Source organism: Ammodytes marinus, assembly GCF_949987685.1.
Source record: "Ammodytes marinus genome assembly, chromosome: 7".
Lineage (NCBI taxonomy): Eukaryota > Metazoa > Chordata > Actinopteri > Uranoscopiformes > Ammodytidae > Ammodytes > Ammodytes marinus.
Window position 1 is genome coordinate 22,994,263 of NC_137211.1, and position 24,796 is coordinate 23,019,058.

General features: G+C 40.5%; 1 protein-coding gene across 1 annotated transcript in view; it reads left to right on the forward strand.

Annotated features, from left to right (window-relative positions):
- prkcz (protein kinase C, zeta) overlaps positions 1 to 24,796 on the forward strand; it is a gene marked incomplete at its 5' end in the record, with an annotated part of 96,121 nt that overhangs the window by 37,003 nt on the left and 34,322 nt on the right. The window contains 5 exons of the mRNA XM_080031521.1: positions 12,516 to 12,601; positions 20,490 to 20,621; positions 22,929 to 23,019; positions 24,049 to 24,104; positions 24,452 to 24,646. Of these exons, the coding sequence (XP_079887647.1) occupies positions 12,516 to 12,601; positions 20,490 to 20,621; positions 22,929 to 23,019; positions 24,049 to 24,104; positions 24,452 to 24,646 (560 nt within the window). The remainder of the gene's footprint in view (positions 1 to 12,515; positions 12,602 to 20,489; positions 20,622 to 22,928; positions 23,020 to 24,048; positions 24,105 to 24,451; positions 24,647 to 24,796) is intronic.

The following is a 24,796-nucleotide window of genomic DNA, read 5'->3' on the forward strand; positions in this document are numbered from 1 at the left end:
AAAATATTAATCTTGAAAAAAATATATAGTTGGAAAAACAGTAAAGTACTGAAGAACTCTATATTAATAAAACATAGTTAGGCAGAAATAGAATGTCAGCATACAAACATTTGCCCTGCAGCGAATTGGATGTCTGATTGTGAAGGATGCACCTTGATCCAGAGTGTGAAAAGAAAACAGTAGCTCAAAATATTTGATTGTGGTATGAGTGACACTATTGTTGGGATGTATCAGCCAATGATTATTCTTAAAGATATGACGGTAACACTTTATAATAACTATCCGTTGTAACTCGTTAATAGATCATTAGTAAACTCTTAATTAATGATTATTAATGATTTGTTAAGTGTTTGTTAGCAGTTTGTTAAGGATTTATAACAATGGTAGATATTTAATAACTTAATAATTGAATCAGTTCATCTGGGAGGTAATCCGAGATACCGACGAGGCTGAAATAGGCTATAGACTATACACAGTGCATGGGCAACTGAGGGCAGCCCCATTTTCAAATATTTTTAAATAAACTCAATACACACTGTGCATGCCATGGACTTGAACGTGACGTGATCAATTAATCTCGGATTACCTCCCAGATGAACTGATTCAATTATTAAGCTATTAACTATCTACCATTGTTATAAATCCTTAACACACTGCTAACAAACACTTAACAAATCATTAATAATCATTAATTAAGAGTTTACTAATGATCTATTAACAAGTTACAACGGATAGTTATTATAAAGTGTTACCGATATGACAAGCCATATATTTCAAAACATATGAAAAACATGTGATATCAAAAAAAGTGAATACAAGCTGCAGTGGACTCTTTAAGACACAGATGTAAAGTTTGAATGCAGTGAGCCAGTCCGGCTGAAAGTACAATAAGTAACGAGTGTTTTCCTCATATTTAGTCACTGGGGGTCAACTAGTGTTTAGAATGCAGTGCACTACACTGCTTACAGCCACAGGGGTTGTTGACTGAGACTGAGAGTGAATGAGCGGTCGTACTACACAGCCTGCTCCTGGCAGCGCTGATAAAGAAAAAATGTCTTGAAGGTTGCTGTGATAAAAAGATACGGGGTCCAGCCTGGAGAATAGCCTTCCACCCTCACCGTGGAGGAATGCAGAAAATGTTTGCACAACCTCCCCAGTGTTGCAACACTACCGGGCAAGGATACACATACATGTGTCCAAGTGTGTGTTCAGCTGAGAGAGGGAGAGCTCTGGATGAAACTGTCCTGAAAGAATCAAAGTTTTATCATGGAACTTTAATCTTCCTGTCATCATTGGCAGGAGCATCTGCTTTCAGTTTTGTGTTTTAGCCTGTCTGGATTTCTGAGGCCCATACTGACATGAATATTAGAGAGTATCAAATCTGATAAAGATATATTGGCTTAGCACATAACATACACAATCCTGATACGGAACATTTAGGTTTGGTGTTTTTTAAAAGAATGGTGACCTAGGTTCATACTGAGCAGGGCATATTACAGTGTCAGAAACCTTGTTGCTGCTCTCTGGTGGACAAACTACAGTACATAATTCAGTCAGGTTTTTAAGTGACTACCAACAGAGATAAACGAACAGTCTTATATGATATATCTGCAATAGATCCGCCCAACTCATTTATTGGAGGAATCTTGTCAAAATCCAGCAACACTCAGACAACCTTTCCAGTTGTCAGTCCAGCTGTCCAGTAATCTGTCCTGTAATCTGTGTAGTAATCAGTCTAGTTATATGATAAAACGGGATATGTTAATTCTTCCGGTTGTCTGTATAGTCAGGGAGCAGACAGTCAATAGAATGAGGTGTAATATGCTCTAATATGGAAAGACACATAGGGTTTTGTATGCATCTTAAACTGCTCGCCAATCTCAAGAATCCAGCTTGAGTGAATTCTAAACATTAGAGAGTCTTTAAATGTGGTGATGATTTATAAATCATAGTTGAAGCGTTCAACAAAGTGTTTATTTGAAAATCAAATTAGATCATTACAATAAAACTAGATGGATGGATGAACACGAAAAGACAGAATTTCAGCAATCATGCCGTCAAAACGTCAAGTGATAAAAATCAACAACAATAATTTGAAAAATGGAATCATATCAAAGGGAAATTAGTATCTGAGTGTAAACTGAAACTCGCATTAAGTTTCCAAACGTTGAAAACACTTTTAATAACCATGGTTTACTTTAATTGTGTTTGGAGTTAATTCAGGTTTAAGTGGAAATCAGGCAATGTTGTGAAACAGTCCCATCAAGGTGTACCTGCAACACCTGTTGTTATCTATTTTAAGACCTAATCCTATAAATAGTGTCAGTGCCACCTGGCCTAAGTCATTGTATGTGTCCGCTACAAAAGACACACACACACAAACCTCAACAGATCACACTATGTTTTGGTTTTTGGATGAAATTATTTGGTATTTGCTTCCTTGGTTCTAATCCAGTTATTTTTAATAGTATGTCTCTACTCTATTATATGTAACTTTACACGAACTGGACACAACGACTTTGGTGAGGTGAATGTTTTTGGCTCTGTGTTAGAAGATGGTAGAGACTGTGCTCTTGCAACAGTACCCTCAGGTTTATAGGACAGCATCAAATTAACTGCCGTAGACTGTCTGTATAGGTGAAGTACAGTAGCACACCGAGCTCTCAGTGTTCCCACGAGAAGAGTGCTATAAACGCATCCGGAGACAGGTCCCCGGGAGTGGGTTGCTGTCATCCAGGATGTGCTCTAATAGGCACAGCACAGCCAGTAAAAATAGTCCACAAGGTTTAAATTTAGGTTCAAATGTGTTGAAGATGCTGCCGTTAAGACTCAGTGCTACTTCTGCCATCTTGTGGGCAAAATTCCGCAACTGCAACGTGGAACGCGGGCAGCAGTGAAAATCCTCAGTCGTGTGGAACCATCCCCGTGCAGTGAGGGGCATTTGACGCAGGAGCACACCAAGAATTTGCATTTGCGTTGCATGTTTGCATGTACTGTACCTCGTCCGATGGATAGGACTTGAGGTGTGTGTGTGTGTGTGTGTGTGTGTGTGTGTGTGTGTGTGACAGCAAGATGGACAGAGGCAGCCTCGAGGGGGATTAAAGTAAATGAGGAGGGAGGGGAGAGCGACACAGAGACACGAGCAGAGCCGTCCGTTGAGAGCAGGAGGAGGAGGATGGCAGGATGATGAGTAGCGGAGGAGGTGCAGGAGTTCCACCATGAGATCCAGGGTGTGAAGCCAAGGAAGCGTTAACTAGTGTTCAGCTGGAGTGATGCTTCTCACGCTGCTTTTCTACCTGCGAGTCAAAGGTAGGGGATCTGGGGTTAGAATGTGTGTGTGTGTGTGTGTGTGTGTGTGTGTGTGTGTGTGTGATTCTGTAACAGGGAATCGGACGATGTTGGGCCATCTGAGGTCTAAGCAGAGCGTGTCAGGCTAGCTATAAAAAGAATGCATGGGAACTGAGTTAAGTTGAGGCAAGTGGGTTTGCTCTTTTGCCGGCGATGACATCATTAGTATTCACTCAGTGATGGGGATAGGATTACTTTGAAGAAATGTGTCTCTCCTTCTCAATGCTAAGCAAGCAAAAATACCACTGAAACTGCTCCACTGTCTTGATGCATGCAGCCTATGGTTTAAATGCAAGCAGAGCATGAAGATCCATTTATTTGCAAGGTCAGATCGGCTCCACAGTAACTGTTAAACAGCGTGTGGCTTTAGTCCTCACTTTGGCAGCTGCATCATAATTGAATATCCCCGTTTGTGTCTTGCTGGGAGCATGTGAGGTCATCCTCTGTCAGCGGCATACTGTCCGCCTCTTGGCTCTTCTCAGAACCACACTGGGGCTTCTATAGTGGGGCCTGCTGATCAGGATCTCTCTAACTCATTTAAAAACACTCCGTCTATTCGTCTCTGTGGGAAGTAACAATGTTATTGTCTGAATATCTTCCTGTGTATGTTGATGTAAGGATGTAGTGTAGCTAATGATCACCATTTCCAGCCCTCTGTGGTTGCAACACTTGGATAGGACATGCTAGACTCTACACTCTATTGCTGCAGTCATGCGAATGAGTTATTTCAAATCACAATTGACCTAGAGGGAACTCAACTATAGAAGCTATTCTGAGGTATAGCCCTAGGCCTATATATATAACTGCACTTGACATGTGTTTGTATAAAACATATTGTTTTTAGATTGCACATTAAACATTTGTACTAGACAATGGCAACAAATAGCAGCTTCAAATACAAAGCAGTCAATTAAGGCTGCAGATAAATATTATTTCTGTTGTTGATTTTTTTCATTGTTTAGTCAACTACATGACTTCAGAAAAGAGATCAGAATTTCCCAGATAAGGACATGAGCTCAGTGTTCTCGGTGGTAGTTACAGTGCTGCCAAGAAAATAAAAATAGTTTGGCAACATTTTGGTGTCCAAACAGCAAATAAATCAAAGTTACATTATGAATAAAAATAGCAAACATTTGGTGGTTTCATCATGTGACCCGTAATGTGATTCCTTGGAGAAAATAATCAATTGAAGCCATTCCTTTGGGCTTTGTGACAGCCATTTGTTATTTATATCTGACATGTTACGTGACCATTGAATGAAAACATCTATAGATGAAGTAATAATGAGAATAGTTTGTTGTTAGTTGCATCGCTAAAATACATGTATGAGTGCAAATGAGACACAGAGAAGAACAATGTGGAAGAACTGAACGTTTGTGACATAAATCCAGCATTTACAATATACAGGATATTTCTTATCTTCATATAAGGTTAAATGTCACTCCCAGTAGACTAGAGCGAGATGCAGATCAAGTGAGATGGACAGACAGAAGAGGTATCATCAGCCAAATAAATGAACAACCAGTCGGTGTAAAAGTCATCGCATTATCTGCTCCTCTTTTATTGTAGTCTGGCCCAAGACCGACAGATATACTTCAGGTGATTAACAGATCCCTATTTTCTCTCAGGTTTTAATCGATTAACTCGATGGGTTCTCTTTGGGCTCTATTTCTTATACCCTGACTTGAAATACGTCCTGGTTGCTCTGTAAGCTTTGCCACATTTTTCCTAAACCATAGGTTCTTCATAAGTCACAAAGTTGCAGAATCAAAAGTATTGTTTGAGGCCAGTCACATCATTTACACTTTCACTCAGAACTGCAGCTGGTTATCTAACTATAAAACTGATTAGACGGGCTTTCCCAAATCAATGTTTGCTTTTATATAGTGTGTGTGTAGCTAGATGATGTAATGAAATGGAAATAGATGTTTTCTCCCTGTGGCAACTTTGGCAACACCAGGATGTTAAGCTATAACACAAAGTAATGTAGGACTTCATCAATCAGTAACAACACACACACACACACACACACACAGCTTCCGCCAACTAACTGTCTATCAAATGCTTTTTACAGCACAATGAATGACCAAATCCTGCTTCTGGAAGTAGTTAAAGACACTGAATTCTGAGCCTTGATGTTCTTAAAGAGCGTCGCTCTTTGAGCCTAGTGTCTAAACATATCAAGCAGATTATTAAGGGAAGTGTTGCCAGGAAAATACAGTTCAACAGCAGGTGCAGTCCTCAAACACTAATGTTACTAGCTATTTTGCGAGGACATATGCGGTTTGAGATAGAACCAACATACATAAACAAAATTGAGGCAGAACAAAATGACAGCTTGATGGATAAATTGTAGGTCAAATTGTAACACTGTAAGCATAATCCGAACAGTTTCAAATGAACAGATACATTGAATTTCTGCTATAAAGACCGCTAAGAGTTTGGTGGAGAAAGCTTTGCTGTAGTGTTTGAGGGACGAGTGAGAGAGTATTCAGTAGTGGCCTCTTTTAACTGATGTGAGCTAAAATAAACACCATGAAATGAAAAAGATAATAATACAAAGTAGGGTATAGAGGGTGCTGGTCACAGTTGAACATTTCATAATTTAATTATTTGTAAATGTTTTTATTTGGCAAGTACTAAATGCTGATTATCTTAGGATCAAAAATGGAATGTCGTGGGACACTTACCTACTAATAATAGCAATGATAATAACTAAAGACCTCAGCTCCTAAACCCACTACAGATTTCTCAACATTTCACATAGTTTATTTCTAACCACGATGGCGTGATCTTTTCTCATGTAACACTTTGGGTAAGATTACAACAAACACCAATGATACACGATGCGATCGGTTGATACTTCAGAGAAAGAAAACATTCTCTGGTTGACAAGCTTGCTACAATTGATGTTCTCATTCACACCTCACACCTCAGTGGACTGATACAAGCGTGGTTGATCTGTTGCCATGGTGTCAACTAAAGCGGCTGACACATACTGTGACACATCTACATGACAGGAGTCCAGGGGATCCCACACACTCTGATGTCTTGCCCATCATACTGTAGGCGTATGCCCTCCTCCTACCCTTACCCTTCAAGAAAACCCAGACAGTCCTCATTAGTCTTCTTGAAGGCTTCATGTGTCTCCTAAATCCAGATCACCTTTCAGTAAATCCAACTTGTGAATGGCTCATCTTTTGTCATTTAATGCACTTTGCAGTGTCCGCCCTCTCACACTTTATCTGGACCATGATATTTCAAAGGGCAATTGAATAAATGTTTTAATCAACAGTTATGTCATATTGAGCATCCCCTACCACAGAGGTCTAACTGTTTCTAAAACAAATCCTCAGGGCTGTTCTATTGATCCCTCTTTGGAAGTGGGAGTCTGTAATAACCTTATGTCACTGCATGTAATGGCCCATCACAATTGGCAGCAGAGACAGTGTATCCTGAAAACAGCTTTAACTTCTAGGAATAAGAAAAAGTCTTCACTGATATATATATATAGAACCCTACAGCTGATTCCTGAAGAACTCCTTGAAAACAGACAATGCAGTGTACTGCCATTCCTGAGGCCTTTTGCTTTCTTTTCCTTTTTTTTTAAAAAGGGTATTAGGGAGGGGGCGGGTGTTGTTGATAGCAACTTGTATGCTGCTACTTTCCTGCCAGTGCGAGGAACAATATCTGGAAATGAGTCAATCCCTCGTAAATGTCCTGTCCTGGAGAGACGTGGTCGTACCACCCTGTTCTCCTGCTACACGGCTCCCCACACCAGCCACAGTGGAACACAGGCAGGGCAGATTGCTCTTTTTTAACACCTCCCACGGACAAAATGGCAGGACTGTGCGCGTTGGCCTTTGCATCCGGAGGTGTAGTATTGTGTTTACGTTCTTTGATTCATTGTCTGAGAAACCGTTTGACTCGTCTGCTTTGATGCTTCTAGTCTGCGTCTTTTCTTTTGCGCTCACTCTGGCACTTGGGCAGAGAACTGGGGCAATGCATCACTGCTTCTCCAGAGGGGGATGTGGTAATAGGTCTGCTAGCAAAGTGCAAGTAGTGTGTCGCGAGCACATGCCTCAGGCAGCTGTGCTTGTGGTTCTCTTTGCATCCCTTCAGGCTGTGAGGACTATCCTGGTAGCAAGATGTAAACAAGGACTGGTCCCCCTCCTCCCCTCCATGCGGAAATAGTTTTTTAATTGGATGCAGAAACCTCCAACAACAGCTGCGATAACCAGAGGGGATTTAAAGAGGGAGTCATTGTCGCTGTTGGAATTGGTAATCTGATTATTTTGGATAAGACATGAAAGAATACATGAGGCTGGAGATCCCATGGGTGTATTTATGTTGAGATGGCCTGATTCTGGGGTCAGTGTGTGACAATATTTACATGAAGAGTCACGGCAGGACAGCAGGAAGTGACTTTGGAATGGCATCATGAAATCACTCTTGGTTCACTTGTGCTCATATTTCCAACTGTTCCTCTCAAATGAAGCATGTGCTGCACTCCGCTGCATGCATTTGTCTCTCTCTACATCTGTCACCATGCCTGAAGCAACACTTCTCCTCACTCAAATCTAATTGGGTGTGTGAGTTCACACTTCGCTCAGAATATCGTCTAAAGATGTGCCTCGAGTCGAGTCGGTCTGTTGTTGTGATTTGAAATTTGCTTTGTTCTCTCAAGTTATCGGCGGTCAATGTGAAATCCTGTACTTCTTTAGCTCGGCCTTCAAAGAATACACATGTTGGCTTGAGAAATTCATTGATCCCAAGATTCTTTTTATATTTAATCATTCTGAATACTTTGCTTTCAGTAGAAGACCCTGAGATCTAATGTTATACATTTATACATGTGTCCAGAATTAACAGGAAGATTTTTACAATTCCTCTATCAGCATCCTACATTTATATTTCCTTGTCATGTTCTGTTTTTCTCTACATTTACTTATGGAGATCAAAATAATTTGACCCAAGGTAGCCAGTCAACTATCACTTTCAAACATTTTATTTTACAGATGTGTTGGAGGGATAAAGGAATTACCAGTCATTTAGTTGCTCAAAAAAGTTTTTATTTAAAACATTAAAGTCACCATGATAAAAGTCCTGAAACATTCTGCTTTGTCAAGCTTCAATAAAAAATGGAGCTCCATGAGGACTCTTTGGGTGTGTTTTCATCTGATTCTATAGGCAGTGGACTGGGACAATGAAGAACAACCCAAAAACTGTCACCACGCTGTTTCAAATGTTAAGAAACTCTAATTAGTGGGCGGAAATACAATACATGCCATCCCCTTTTTACTGCTGAGCCTCGCCCAAATTTGGCAGCTACTCTTGTGTTGATGTGGTCAGAAGCTGAATGAGAAAAGATATCCTCATCTTTGCTATTACAGTAACAGCTATAATGCTCACAGATTAACTGTAATACAATATCATATATTATAAAATGTATTACTTATTGAAGAGAGTAATTCAACAGGGAGGCCAGGACAGTCATGACATATTACTGATCCATTAAAAACCCACACTGTGTGACATTCCCTCTCTACTAAACTATCTGTGTTCATTAGTGAATGCATCATAGTCAATCAATAATAATGGATCCATGGACTTGTTTATAACCATTTTGGGCCTGTAGAGACTCCATAGTTGAAAGGGTTCATATGTTAACCCTGCTTTTAGTTGTTGTTGATTTCTCTGTGAAGTTGTTTGTACTTGCCATGCTTCACTAGCATTTGAGATCCTTTCATTCCTAATGTAATCTTAATGAAGATTATTAATGGAATATTCGCCATTTAAAACCCAGAGACTGATGAATACAGTCAGTGTGGCAGCCAATTACCCTATTTAAGAGGAAGACATTTCCCCTTGTATTTAATCTTCTTTTGTGTAAACCTCTCATCTATTCATCAACACTCTGATTAAAGAGACAAGGCTAAGTGCTGCAATTTACCACTTTATAAAAACATCAGTTGCAATTAATGATTTAATCACATGCTCTCTATGTAGCATGTGAGGTGGGTACCGAGGAGATGTTACATGATGTGTGTCTAGGTCCACCTTCCTTTCACACGGTGCCTCGGTGGCACATTGTGTCCCCCTCCCAACAACTCACCCACTAGTACAGGGCACGGGGGAGGAAATAAGAGGGGCGCGGCACTGCTGCGACCCTGCAGTTACACTATCTCCTGTCCACCCATGTTATTGTCACTGTCTTGTATGTTTCTTGGAGAGGTGTGTACTGAAAAGGCAAATTTCATTGTGCTGTAACGGTGCATATGACAATAAAGCTATCTATCTATCTACTGGGTAACTATGGAAACACACCAAAATGATTCCCCAAAGCAGGCGACATTTTCCTTTAAAGGCCTTGAGCTTACAGGATTAGAGAGAATTCACAGACGAGACTCCAAAGAGCACGGCCTCTTTGTGTCTCCCATCTGCTCACTTTCACTCTGATCGCCCTCTGCGGCAACTAGGAGAGACAGGTACTAGGATCACAGAAAACATCCATCATGATGAAGGGCACAATGCATTGCTGTGGAGTGGACATTCAAGAAAGCAGATGCCTCTATGGCAACCCAAGCCCTGTGTGTTTTCTACAGTGTTGCCCTTTAATCCTTAGTGAGTTCCTCATGTACCCAGTGTTTGGTATTGTGTAGGAATCTCACTCAAGCTATTTGCATACAGTGATTAGCACAAGTAAAATTTTGGCTGGGGCAAGACCAGAAAAAGACAAAAAATAATAATGTCAGTGTTGCACATTGTAGACAAAGAACATATTTTTAGCTTGTATATTAAAGAGGATATTAAAAACCATGTAGACTGTGGAGCAAGAGTTCATTCCAGGGCATGGACATTTCAAGACAGCTCAAGAGACAAACAGCAGATCTGAATTCTGTACAATGGTGGAATATAAATTATATACAGTATATATATTTTTTTTTAAGAGAGGGAGCATGGGAGTTTGTTGTTGAGTTTGACTTTGTTTGCAGACAATGCTATACTGACATCCTTCCAGCTTACTAATAGCTGGTGGGCTACCATAGCAACAGAGGCAAAAAGATGAGTGAGTGGAGGAGGATATCACAGCCGCACCCATCACTGGAGCACCAACCAGACTGGAAAACCAGTACAGACAGGGGGAAGGCACTGGGAGGGCAACTAGTAAATAATTAGTGGTAGTCAGGAGGACTCAGGGCAACGTCTGATGTGGCTCAGCCAACCAGTTCACTTCATACTGTGGTGAGCTTTTGAGGCAAACATCAAAAAGCTACACATGTGAACTGGCTGATCTTTCATTGATTTGTTGTGGCAGGCTTACCAAGCTGCAATCATCTTGTCAGTGGTGGAGAAAAAACGCATGATGTCCAAATGATTTCTCAGACAAATCCATGTGTCCAACCCTGTTCGACATAAGGTTAGGGCGAGTTACTCAGCTGCTCTTGGATGTGCACAGCTGCTTGCTGTGTGATAGCACATCATATGAAAGTTTTCTTTTATGAGCTCCCTCTAATTACAAAACTCAGAAATCAAGATTTCGTGCTTAGAAACATATAAAGGTTGCCTATCGTAATGTCCAATGGTCATTTCTTACTACACTGTCCCTTGTAGAATGACATTTCCATTACCTGAATTTAGACTGCACGCCAGACAATGACTAAGTAATTTGAACCACACACATGATGCATGATGGTTATACGAAACTTAATAATAGTACTCATTATATGTTTAGTGACATGTTGATTTATAGTTCTATACCACTATGTTTGGCAATCATATTTGGATTACGTGGGATTTAGTGAAAATGTTCATTTTGCCCAGCCAAAATTTTGATCATAATACTGTTATCTGTTACTTCAGCACTTTGTTAGTCAGAAGCTTTGAAGAAGCATGAGTCAGGACCTCAAAGAGACAAAATCATCACTGAGGCAAACTATTCTCACAGGAAATGTATTCATTTGGTGACTGCGGCATTTTCGTTGGATCAAATGTCTCAGTTAAATATGCAAGACTGTTGCAAAACATGGATTAAATATGGATTCACCATATGCCTAAATGAATGCATCATAAATGGAGAAGACGTACATGGCAAGAACAGTTTTAAAGCCACTTCTTAGAGTAGTGCATCAACTCAGGGGATGAAGACATCAGTTTTACTAAGGGGAGATGCAGAACAACAAATTGTATTCCTGGACTGTGCAGCCTGTACTTCCTCTCATTCTCAGTATCTACAACAGGATTCAAACTTTGCACTACTTGGCAGAGAACATTTTACAATCACAAGGCTTCAACCAGGGAACAGCTCATCCAGAAGGCTGCATAAACTGTAGGTCACCCTGGCTGGGCATTTGTTGACTCCCAAACTAGGTGTAAAGAAAGAACCTGGCTGTGACTTTAACCAGTACCAGAGCACTTGTGACATACAAAACAACAGACTGATCTGTAGAGAAATGGTGTCAAAGCACAAAAAAGCGGTATCATTTTCTTGGGATAATCAGGTTTTAATTTTTTTTTTAAACATGGCAATAGTTCTTCTTATCTGTCTTATTCCTCTTGTTAGATCCGTATTACTAAATAAATCAAACTAATACCATATGTATTAATGATATTAACTGCCCTCCCTTCTAAAGATTAATAATGGTTTCTGCAGTTTTAACATGTTAATGCCAACAAACCTTTGGTACGAGTGAAGAAGGTTTTCTTACAGTTTTTTTAAAATCTATTTTCATATGAGGATTCCTTAAGCACATGTTTATTTCCTTCATAGTACTAATAGCTGCCTTCATGATCCTTTACACCTTCATGGTTTCATACCAGTAAATGGCATTATGGAGTTTTAATAGGTCGATTCTACACCAGGACTGAGAGAAAAAGAAGCAGGAAAAGAGGGAGGGAGATGAAAGGAAAGGGTGAAGCCTGGTGAGGGAGGGGAGCGGAGAGAGGGAGGCAGACGCTGTGTGTGTGTATGAGCATGCGTATACTGTACTTGGTAGAGAAAATCTGACGGGTGTCTTCCACTCACTTGAACTCACACTCCACATGCCAGACGAAGCCTCTGGACTTTTACCTCAGCTTTCACTCATATCATTCCATCCATATCTTCCCTCCGTATCAGTCCTGCTGCACCATGCTGCTACTCTACAACTGTTTCCTCTCTCTCCTAGAATCGATCTACCGCCGCGGGGCCAGAAGATGGAGGAAGCTCTACCGAGTCAACGGACACCTCTTCCAGGCCAAGCGCTTTAACAGGGTGAGTGTCTTCAAACCTCCCCTAATAAAGGCTCCCATCTGGGGAGTGTGGGCTATGCAGTGACGCCCGAAAACAGTCGGCCCAGTTGCTTCAGTTAATTGAGCCGACTTCACTGGGGAACTTTGGAACAAATGAGGTTCAATGTTTTAAGATCCCTGCTTGATTATCAGTCTGGTGTATACATTGAGATATTTAATGCTTACTGGAATTTAATGTGAACAACTTTAGAGTGAACATTTTAATATTGTACTTCCTCCCACTGATTTGTTTGCGGAATATGATTGGAGAGATGGATGATTAAAACTAGAAAAATACTCCTGAGTCTGTGTTTATGGGCCTCAGTAGTGACTGATGCATCTGTGTTATCAGAAGTCCACCCAGAAGCATTCAGCATTTGGTCGCAGAAGTTGACACTTATCAGTTGATAAATACTGCATATAAGGTTTTTTGTTTATTTTTTGATGAAAAACAACTTGAGATTGATCTCATCAACAGGCATGTATGTGTAGAAACCATCAAGGAGCGTGCACAACACCAAATTAATATGAAATAATGGCACAGATTCAACAATGTGACGATCTTTAGTAAAGCAGCATTGATGAAAAGAAAATTGGGTTGGAGCATTCTTCGAAAAACCTTGGAAAGAGTACTTAACAACTTCCACCCGTACTTGCTTGGCTGAGATTTCTGGTCAAAAATGGTAAAAAAATAAAAAATAAATAAAAAGTGGTTCATACTGTTTTTACCATGCGTTGCAGAAGCAGGCTTATTCTAGGAATCAGGTCCATATTTAATATGTCTGCCCCTCTCAGTTTAGTATGTCCAGTGCCAGTGTAAGACTTAACATTCTGCTCTCTATTAAACATAACCAGAGTCTCTCCCCAAGTGCTGACGTTAGCCATTGCCATATGCAGATAGCACGGTTTAACATGTGACATGTGACTTCACAAATAAACATAGTACTGTTCGGACTTTTTAAGTTCATGTAGATTCCCTCAGGTTCATCCAGCCCTACACCACTGTGTTTGAGTGGCATCTCTTACAGTCAGCAACTAGCTCATGATGATCATTTCCAGCTCAGAAAACTGTTAATTACTTTGGATGTCTTTCTCTTTATAGTAAACAGTCTAGTACTGCAGTTAAATTATATATGGCAGGTAACCAAGTCACCGCTTCAGATAAGCTGACTGGATATTGATGCATATTTCATGGTGCCCTAGTTATGGCTTGTTTAGCAGTTGTCTAATCTCAGCTCTTTGCTCCATGCTACAAATACACACATACACAGGTACCTGAATGTTTTGAACACATGCACATTAAAGAGCTCCAGCTGTTAACCCCACTTTTCTGAAACTGGACTTTTAAAGTGTTCTCATTCTTTTAATGCACAGTGGCCACTCTGCAAGGCAGAAGGAGAGAGACATCAATTCCATTTCAAACAGACCTTAAGTACCTAATGTGTTTTCTCTGAAGGGGAAGGATGAATATCAGGTTCTACTGCTGCTAACAAGCCTTTACCTTTGTGCTGTTATGACTTTAGCCAGATCAGACCTTATTGTTGTATGATATTATTTTTTTCATTTTTTGATAGGTCTCACATTTAAATTGCAAATACACAAAAGTCAGATTCCAGATTTCCCAGAGTCCTGCATTTTGTCTCTCAGCTTTCAGATAATAGAAAATGACAAAGAAATAAAATGCTCAGTCAGCATATCAGAATGTGAGACCACATAAGAGATTTTTAAAGACAGTTGTGATGTGTGATACAAGAAGGGGGAATGACTGTTGTAATTTCATTTTCCTGAGTAAAACAGCTCACAGGATGAATCATCTCCCATGGGAGCTGTTGTCTTAATATCCTGGCAGAAAGTGGATAACCTCTGTGCGCTGTCATTTTGCTGACTCGGCACTTTGCTCCATCATCTCCATCTTGATGTGGTCATCACTACTGATGCACTGTGGAGCCTAGCCTATTCAATATATGGATATTCAGTTAGACCAGTAATAATAATGGCTGGACTGTAGAGAACTATAATCCAAAAAACACTCCTCAAAATGACTGGACTGGGCTGCTTAGATGTCCTGGGTCCCACAAAAGTCTGCTACAGTATATATGCTGCTAACTTACCTTTACAAGCACTTTGGAGCGCTTGATTATATTTAGGGCATATGATGTTCACATCTGAACCTGGTTAGCTTAGCTTAGTATCAAGGCTGTCAACCAGACATTATGTTACTGATAACTTGTAAAAACAAGTCCCTGTATGTTTAAACTGTGCTTTGTATTTCCTAATCTGAACCAATCATGCTTTTGCTGAAAGGTCTTAGACATTGTTGTTGGACATTAAAATAAATGTGTTTACATGGAATACATAGCAGATTTATTCAGTGTGAACTTTCCAACATCACACAATAGATTTGCTAATCCAAATGAATTACACATGGATGCACGCTAGTAGTCAGGGTTGTCATTTGTCAGATTTCTGAGGCTACAGTTATATTATTAATTCATAACTTTGCAGTAAGTGCTTGTTCTGTTAACCAGTTGGAATTTTTCTGCCTGTTGTTGCTATGCCAGTTTCCCGGCTGCTGGTTGGTGCACTAAGTTATCCTCAGCATATAAATAAGCCGAGGAGAAGTAGGTCAAGCTTCTCTCACTCCATCCCTCTCCTTCCTCTCAGTCTCCACACATTGGTCTCCATCTCTCCCCTCCCCTCCTCTCTATCTCCCCCTGATGTTGCAGTGGAGAGAGCTGCTTTTGTGGCCCTCTCCGACTGGACACAATGGGGTCCCTTTAGCTGCTGTCTTCCATGTGATGAAGCAGAATTTAGTGGCTGCAGGCTCTCCATAGGGGGGTGACAGAGAATCTAAACAGAAAGTCAGGCTGATTCACGCAGGCTGCTGAGAGCTGTACATAGCTACAACTGTGACTAGAGGTGTGTAATCAAGAGCAGAAGCTAAGAGGCTGGGTAAGGGATGCTTAGGACACTCACACATTGAAATGTATGATATTTTGTCTGACAGCAAGAACAGCTGAAAGCAAGAACAAAGGTTTACAGGTGCATTTGAAGACATACAGTAAGTGCTCTGTTGGATTGTGCGCCACTTTGATCCAGGCTGAAATATCTCAAGATATGATGGATGCATTGATATGACTTTTTATCCAAACATCAGAGCAGGTATTTTAGATGTTTGATAACCTGACTTTAAACAACGTGAAGTAAATGAAACAAGTTGGCAATAATTGATTTATTTAAGCACAAAATGTGTCACAGTCATTTAAACGTGTGACTTTTCACATCTCACCATCATCGGACACTTTCCCATTGCCATCTGCCTCAGCTGTATTTTTTGGCTAAGTGCTAATTAGCTTATGTGACAAATATATGATACGTCCTTGCTGTAAATAGTCTGCGGCCTTCTGGGATTCTCTGATTACATTAGCACTACGGTCTCTTACACAGCTGAGCCGTTGAGGGAATATCCGACCGGGTGAAGGACATCACTAAGACTGTCACTTCCTGTGAATATGTCTTTTGTTTCCCCTGGAACTGGGATTTCCAGCCTTGAGTATATACACAGGATTGCAGACCCGACCAGACCAGAAAAACGGCCTATATTCTCATTTTACTTTTTGATTTTCTCATATGCATTAGATCATCCTGTGATATATGTTTTTTAATGACAGTACGGACTGTCTTCTTTACACAGTGCTCTAAAGTGGTTGTAGTTTGTTAGCATGCTGACATTAGCATTTATTTCAGTTTCAGATTTCACTTTTGGCGGCCAAATAGTTTTGATGATGGGCCAGATTTGATAGCCTGGCGACACCAGACGGATCTCGAGAGCTTCAAATTCATTTTTGTCCCGCATATCGGACTTTCTCCAATCTCCGTGGGAAGTAGTCTGCTCATAAAATGACCGGGTCTATCAGGGACCGCTTTCTGACCTAATGTTTGTCCCTTAGTGGATGGCCGTCCCTGATTGGTTCATGAAGTTGTCAATCTAGCTTCATGAAACAAGCTGTATCTCATGAGCTTCACATTATTCGTTCCCTGTTGACGTCAACGACTACACTACATGAATCAATCAGGGTCTGCCTTCCACTAACGGACCGAAAGTAGGGAGGGCCCAGTCTGACTGGAGGATAGATAGACGACCACATGAACCAATCAGGGACTGCCTTCCACTAACGGACTGGAAAGTGGTCGGAATGCATGCAGGTCATGTTTTGACCGGACTCCTCCCCACAGATTGCACAGACTGATCTGCGAGAGTGAAACAAATGTGAAGTTTGCAAGATCAGACTGGTCCCACCAGACTACAGATTTGACCCTCAGGCCACAATCTGCTGACCACAAGCATCTGATAAAGTAGGAAGTATGTGTGACCTGTAGCTAAGGTTACACACTATTTTACAACCGGCAGCTTGTCTTCGCTCTGATTCTTCACATAGATGCATTGTGTCATGATGGTAATAAACAAACCAGATCATTTTGTTGTATCCTGTTATCACTCTACCGCACAGATTGCCACTGATGTCATTTCTCAGTTTGCTCCGATGAGTTTTCTTTGTCTGAGGTGTATCAGACAGCACATCATTTCTCGGCATATTAGGCCACTCAGTTTCCAGGCACTTATATGATCTTTAAAGCTGTCTGCTGGGCAGTAGGGGAGGACTGTCGATCGATAAAAAGCCTTTATCATGTACTCATCCCTTTATTCCCAAGCTGCAGGACTCCAGACCTCCACAATCAGCGCTTCCCCATGTCAAGCACATCTAGACATAGTATGCACTCCTTATCTGTGCTGCTTTCAGTCTGGTGGCTGCTGTGTAATGGAGTTTGACATTTCCCCCCAAACAAGTACAGTGACCTAATGATGTCATTCCTAATCCTGGTTGATGGACGGGTCAGTTAGTCATAGATCCTCAAAATGTGGTGAGGACTCTCTCTACAAGTCATCCAAGGAAAATAACCTTAATCCTAAATCCAGATAACACAATTATATATGATAAAAAGTAGAACAATTGCTAAATAATGGTAATATAAAGAATTTACAATAATATACACATTACAAAGCAGCATAGTTGAGTTTTCAGTTGCGGCTTTACAGGAAAAACATGGAGAATATTAGATTGGTAGGCAGGCTTTTCAACAAGGATAATTACTTTAAAACACACACAGTATTTGACAGGGAGCCAGTGCAGTTGCCAGAGGGTGGGAGTGATGGCAGACAACTCTTGCAGCCGAGTTCTGAACAAACTACAGTTTTTGTAATGCTCCAGTTGGTTAACCAAGGAGAAGGGCATTGCTGTAATCTAGTCTTTCATGTTTTTTGTTGTTGGTGCCCTGAATGTTTTCCAGTGGCTTTAAATTGTTCCCAGAGAATACATCCTTTCTTTTCTGTGGAAACTGGGATTTTTTTTCTTTATGTGAAATTTTGAAATAGCTTTTGAATGCTCCACTACACACAACAAGCTGATTAAACAGAAACTAACAGTAACAGACAGTATCTGGTAGAAGCTATACAGTATAGTACAACTTCAGTGTCTAGATTTGACAAGTTATCACTGACATGATGTTGGCACAAGTACTTCACGAAAAGAAACGAGAAACTGTTTTTATCCGACAATTCTTCAAATTTGATAGTTATTTTTTTGTCTAATTTTCAAGACAGTTGTTCAGAAGACCTTAGCTATGGCTGCAGTTATTGTCCCTAGATTTCAACAATCTCGTCCGGCTAAAACATTTCCAAAGCTATCGGTATTTGATGGCTTGTCCTGAAGACTTTTGTGACCCACTGACACATATATTCAAGGTCCTCAGAGGATGACAGATGATATAGTATGTGTCACTCACTTGTCTCCACTCACACTCCTCTAGTGACACCAACAGGTCAAAGTTTGGACAGAGCTGTTAGCATGACAGTAGCCTCCTAGCCTATTTACAACAAGGCCGCTCTGCTACAGATCTCTGATAGAAATTCACCTGAAAAGAACCTGCAAGATAGAAAAGTGTTGAGCCTGGATGTCATCTGAGGACTAAAAGGCGTAAGTAATAATAGGCTACTCCCTGTTTTTTTTTCTCCCAAGTTTGATGCAGTGACAGGTCCTTTCTTTACCTTACGCTGATGATTACTCTCAAGTTATAAAGAGTGGAGGAGGGAACGAGGCAAAAGTTTGTGATTCATTCTTAAATATATGTCTCAAACTCTATGCAGAGATACATTAGACAGACTGAAGGAAGCTTTTGATGTCTTTGCCGAAGCATTTCCATGGTAACAGAGCACTGACTGTGGCTCTTTGTTCTTTCCACACAGTCAGCGTGCACACACACACACACACACACACACACGCCCTGTGAATGAATGTTGTCGATACACAGAGGTGCGCACACACACTGCCTTCGTAAGTGTTTAGTCCCCCAGTGAGACATTTTGGTGACAGATTTATTGATGTCCAGAGACACTGGGCTTCAAATTTAACATCCTTTGGTACTAATATAGCAACGTCAGAGACGGGCTAATAAATAACTACAAAGAAAGAACAAAACAGGCTGGAGCGAGCAGGTTATACAAAAGAGAGCAAACTCCAGAAAGTTATGTGAGGGATGGAATGAGCCTGGGCACTACACCAGACTGAATATACTGTATTATTAAGATTAATTATAGTATATAAAGAATGGAGCTTGTATCATATATAAACTATAATATTTTCTAAGTGCTCTTCAACAGAATTGAAGGATTTGCTTGTGACTGCTTTATTCGACAGCTAGTGTCACCTAGATTATTTTTCTCAGTACACACATACAGACAAACCTGCAATTCAACAATATGTTATTATTAAGAAAACAAAATCTCCAATGACCAATCAATGGATGACTAGAATAACTTTCTGTAGATTTTTCATCGCATTCATTAGTACTAGATTGCATTCTTCTTTCTAGGAAACTTTCAATAAATTACCACGAAAAGATTAAAGCACCTTACCCCTGTAATGTGAAAATGATTGCTCACAGTGAGGTAACCACAAAATAATATCCAACTACATTGCTCTCAGCTCTATGAAGCCTTTGAGCATATTTCATCTTATTTTTTATTCATGACTTTTACTGTTGTGGTTCAGTCTTACGTCTCTCATACACCTTATTTTTTAGTAGCACAACGCAGTAGTTAAACCCACTGCTCATTACCTGTCCAACCCAAACACAGGTCAGACATAAATAATGGCTTCCTAGTGAATACAGTGTAACATTTCACAGCCAAAGAGACAAATATATTTCCAAACGGTTGGTGAATAACAAACTAGACCTTTTTGTGTAACCCTCTGCGTCCAGCCCCCTGCTGTGTTGCCAGACTGCCTCCATCCAAATGAGCGAGGGTGTGTTTTTGGTCTGAACATGGCCCCCTAATGAAAACACAACTCCAAATGAATGATCATGTTTCTCTGTGTCTGAACAGACACTAAGTTGCTACCACATTCATCATAACAACTTTATAAAGCCATAATATGTCATGTGTTTGGGATTTCAAGCCTGTGTGAAGTTGTACCCCCAAAATGGCCCACAAAGATGCTCAGTGGTTCAGTATCCTGTATCCTTATTCAAATTTAGATCTGAACGTATCTGATCAATGAATAAACCAACAAGACTATGAGACTCAATACCCAATGTGTAACAATGTATAGAAGTCCTAATTAATAAAAAAATTGTATTTGCAAAATACATATGCAATGAAATTAATCTGATGTATCACACTCTGCTTTTGTATACCTGTCAGTGCATCCTGTTCATTAACCCTTGATGAGAAATCAATAATGCTTGTGTCATTCAGTGCTTGAAGTAAAGGCTAACCTGCCATTGTGTCCTGTCCTTTGTGTGTCTTGCAGAAAGCCTACTGTGGCCACTGTAGTGAAAGGATATGGGGGCTTGGCAGGCAGGGCTACAAGTGTATCAACTGCAAACTGCTGGTCCATAAGCGCTGTCACAGACTCGTCCCTCAGACCTGCCAAAGGCTTATGGTGAGTATTTAATAATGTCCAACTCCAACACAGTCCCTCAGTATGTCCACAAGAATGATACAGAAAATATTCCTTAAAACTGGGGTGGAGGATTTGGGGAGAAAATGGCAGTTGGGATAGAGATTCAAATCCAAATACCTCAACCGCTCCACTTGTTCTCTTTGGTCCCTCCCCTATGGTCTCTCCCTGACACGCTATCAACAAAGTCGTGCCAAAGTGAATGGACTGTCCCAACAGCCAATAAGAACAGAGAATCTGAGCCTCACTCTGATTGGTCAAAGGGTACAGCTCATGTTAATTTTGACCAATCAGAAATCATATACCCCAGCTTTAAAGGTGGAGTCGTCAAAATCACTTTTTCTCAAAATCAGTGAATATCTTCTCACAATCCACCGCTTTTGGCCAACTTTTAATTTAAGTTTAAAGCATGATTCCAATTTATTTTGGGTCTTGTTTTCAAGTTGACTCATTTATTCAGCCTCATTTGACCCAGTGTGTTACAAATAATAATTTGCCCCAGGAAGCTTTACAATCTGTATAGTATAACCACATCATCTGTCCTTAGAACCTCAATTCAGATAAACAACTCCCCAAGAAACATATAGTAATTTCTAAGACCTGAGAACAAGGCGACATGATAGTCCGAATGGGTCGAGAAAAACAAGTAGTTACACCATCTGGCAAGTTGTAAACAAGCCCCCACCCGAGTATCAACCATGTTTGTAGAACCATGCATCACATGAGAAACAAACACATTCTAAACAGCTTGTTAACTGCAAGCCAGCTGAGGTAGAGCGCCCAGTTGGCCATCCACAGCTGTGGTTTAAAGATTCATTGGAAAATAAAACTAAAAGTCTGTGAATTGACATTCATAAATGGGGCATGAGGGGAGCATCAGTGATAGTGGGCTATAAACAGCAGAGAAACAACACATCTCAGAAGAAACTAGCTCAAAGAATGGCCACCCCTTTTCATTGAGTTTTGGTTTTATGTATGTTGGAGAACCATTTGTGCCAAAATCGAAATATCAGTATAAAAAAGCCTTGATGACTGAAGTTTTATTGCCCATGATGAACAACAACTCTATTTTAACTGATATAATTAACACCCATGTTGTTATAAACTGAAAGGATCCTGTTGTTGAGGTTTTTGTCATGGTTAAATTTGAGAAGGTTGTCTGAAAATCAAAGCTGACTCCCAGTAGAAAAAAAATAGAATCGATGTTCTGTTTACTTTTTAAATGCCAGACTGACTGCTTGAACTCATCTTCAGGTAAGGCTAAAATGAAGGAAATAAATCCCCCTTTGGAGTTCACAATAAACGACATACATTTCTACTAGACATTTCATCAAGTGCTCAGTTTGCAATTCAAATCCGACGGGTCTGTTTTGGTTTGGACAGAAAGATAGTTTAAACACATACTGTTTAACATTTCCCTCTTTACCTCTGTGACCCCCATCCTACAACTATGGTCAACATTCATTTGTATTTTTAAATATTTAAACAATGTCATATTGTGCCTCTGATTAAAGGTTAAGTCAGCCAGAGAACTTTTGTTGACTAAATCATATATCAGTCATTCCACTTCTTGTCCATACTGTGTGTGAACTGAAAGAAATCCAGTGTTAATACACAGCCTAGGCTCCGTAAATGGGCATGTTGCTACTTACGTTGGGACCCTTTGTTTACATACCAGTTTACAGAGCCTACGCTGTGTATTAACACCAGATTCAGTGCAGACACAGACAGAAAGCGGATCGTGAGGAGATATTCACTGATTTTGAAAAAAGGTGATTTTGACAACAAGCGACATTATCAATTGATTCATGCACAACTCTTTGAACATTTCCTGTTGACGTAATGGACTGTCTCTCTGTAGCTTGTCCTCTTGCTCTGTCCTCCCATTCTATTGACATGAGGCATCCAGTTTAGTGATAGCAAACCAGCGTGCTACATATAATGACTCCATCTGACCAAACACAAACATCCCTTATGCAGCCCCCGAAAACCAATGTATTCTTGGTACGGGGTGACCTGTCTCCTGTCGGCAGTGGGAATTCTCTCTCTTGATCACAGCTTAAACCCAGTATCTTCAGTGCCAGATAATTGACGGTTGATTGTGTATTGTCTAGTGAGAGCCCCACATCATCATCAGAATCTAGCCGCAAAAGCATGTCTGAACTTGAGCGAAGAACACCTCTCCAAATACAGACCCTTCTAAAGATGATTCCTCACACACTCTTCCGGGAGTGTAAAACCATGAGTGGATATTTCACTGCATATTTTGGGCAATATTTCTTTGTTAAGGATCCAGTCATGCCATCACAGGAGCCCCCTTTGGATGCCAAGAGAGAAGAAGTGGATCTTCCACCAGATGACACAGAGGACAGAGACAGGAGTAAGACACAGATACCTTCTTCTCTTTCTTAAAACAATTTAACAAAAAGTTTAAGTTGTTGTCACCGGCCTCCCAATCAGCAAAGTGACTCCACATTCATTGATTTCACAATGACATTTAAAGGTGCCTCCTACAGGTTTTCGCCACCTGGCCCAGGGCCACGATTTATTTCTTGTATACTAACTGCAAACACTGTGTATTGTTAAGTTTATAAAGAGCAATCATGTCAAATCTCTCAATTGAGTGTAACAATACAAAACCTTCCAGTATCTTGATTACTCAGAAGAGTTACTGTGGCCTCTCACTGTGGCAGCACTCAGTACTTCTGATGACTCATCAGTCATCACTCAGACATCCTGACTGCTGTTATTTATTAATTTAATCACAGGTTACACTGTCTCTAAGAACTCTTAACAAACCGCACATTCAGAGACATCTTTCCCTCTCTATTTATCACACCTGTCAACAAGTGCTACAAATTTAAACATGACTCTAGAGTTATCCTGTGTGTAGTTGCTAAAGTTAAGTGAAAGTCTGTCTTTGTTTTTATGCATTAGACTAATCATACCAAAGCTTGCCCTAACAATACAAAGGGGCTCACGGGCTCACAATGTGCGTACAGTGTTTCCCATACAAGTAAATAGCAGAACGGCAACTTTAACTCGAGACCCTCGTAGCTTCACCTCACATTCACTATGCTCACTTATGTAATCATGTACAGTAACTCTCTGTAACTGTTATCTAACCACATTACTGCTCTCTGATGGGATCCCATAGAACAGAGTCTTTAATCCTATTAAAAGGAAACTGTGAACTGATGTGTAGGACTGTTAGGGGGTCCCTGATAGGAGATGCTCTGGGACCAGCCGGGGACTGACCTAGTTTGGTATTTCCTGTGGCTAGCTGGAGTCCAGTCCATGTACTCTACCTCCCTCTGCTGGCCAAAAAGACGACGTGTTAAATGTATAAGCGCAGATTCACTTCTGTCACATAGAAATCCTTTCCATCATTCTGTGTTTTTTTTTGCAGTACCTTTTTTACCGCACAACTGTACAGTGGACAAAACAGAAGATGCAGATACAGAGGTGAGATGGGCTCCGAGTCACTGCAGAATGTACTCTACTTTCAACAGAAACAGTTTTTCTGCCTTTATGTTTTTGTAAAATAATCATTTTTTTTGGACTGCAGCAAGGAAGTGAAATAATGTTTATTTTTCATTTTGTTAATGTTTAGTATTAAGCATTAGACCATGCATGTTTTTTTTTAATTAAAAATCATTTGGAAAGCATTGCTTTTTGGATCATTCCCCAAGCTAAAAATTAAACAGAAAAAAAAAAAAATCTCTCCCCATACATTTTTACTGCGAATGAGTCAATACACTCACACTAATATGCCCTTCTGCCCCTCCCCCCCCCACCATCCCCTCCTGTAGGACATCAAAGCAGTAGTGGATGGCATCGATGGCATTAAGCTGTCTCCGGGCCTGGCTCTGGGCCTGGGTGACTTTGAAATGATGCGAGTGATCGGGCGCGGCAGCTACGCCAAGGTGCTGCTGGTTCGGCTAAAGAAGAACGAGCAGGTGTACGCCATGAAGGTGGTGAAGAAGGAGCTGGTTCATGATGACGAGGTGAGACACTTTATACACCTGGAATGTCAAGGAGTAGGACGCTATATTGCTACATGGACGCTACTTTGACTTTGTTTATGCTGTACAAGTTGAACTGACCAAATCAGCTCCACATTGTGGACAATATACCAGACAGCAGTGTATTTAGAT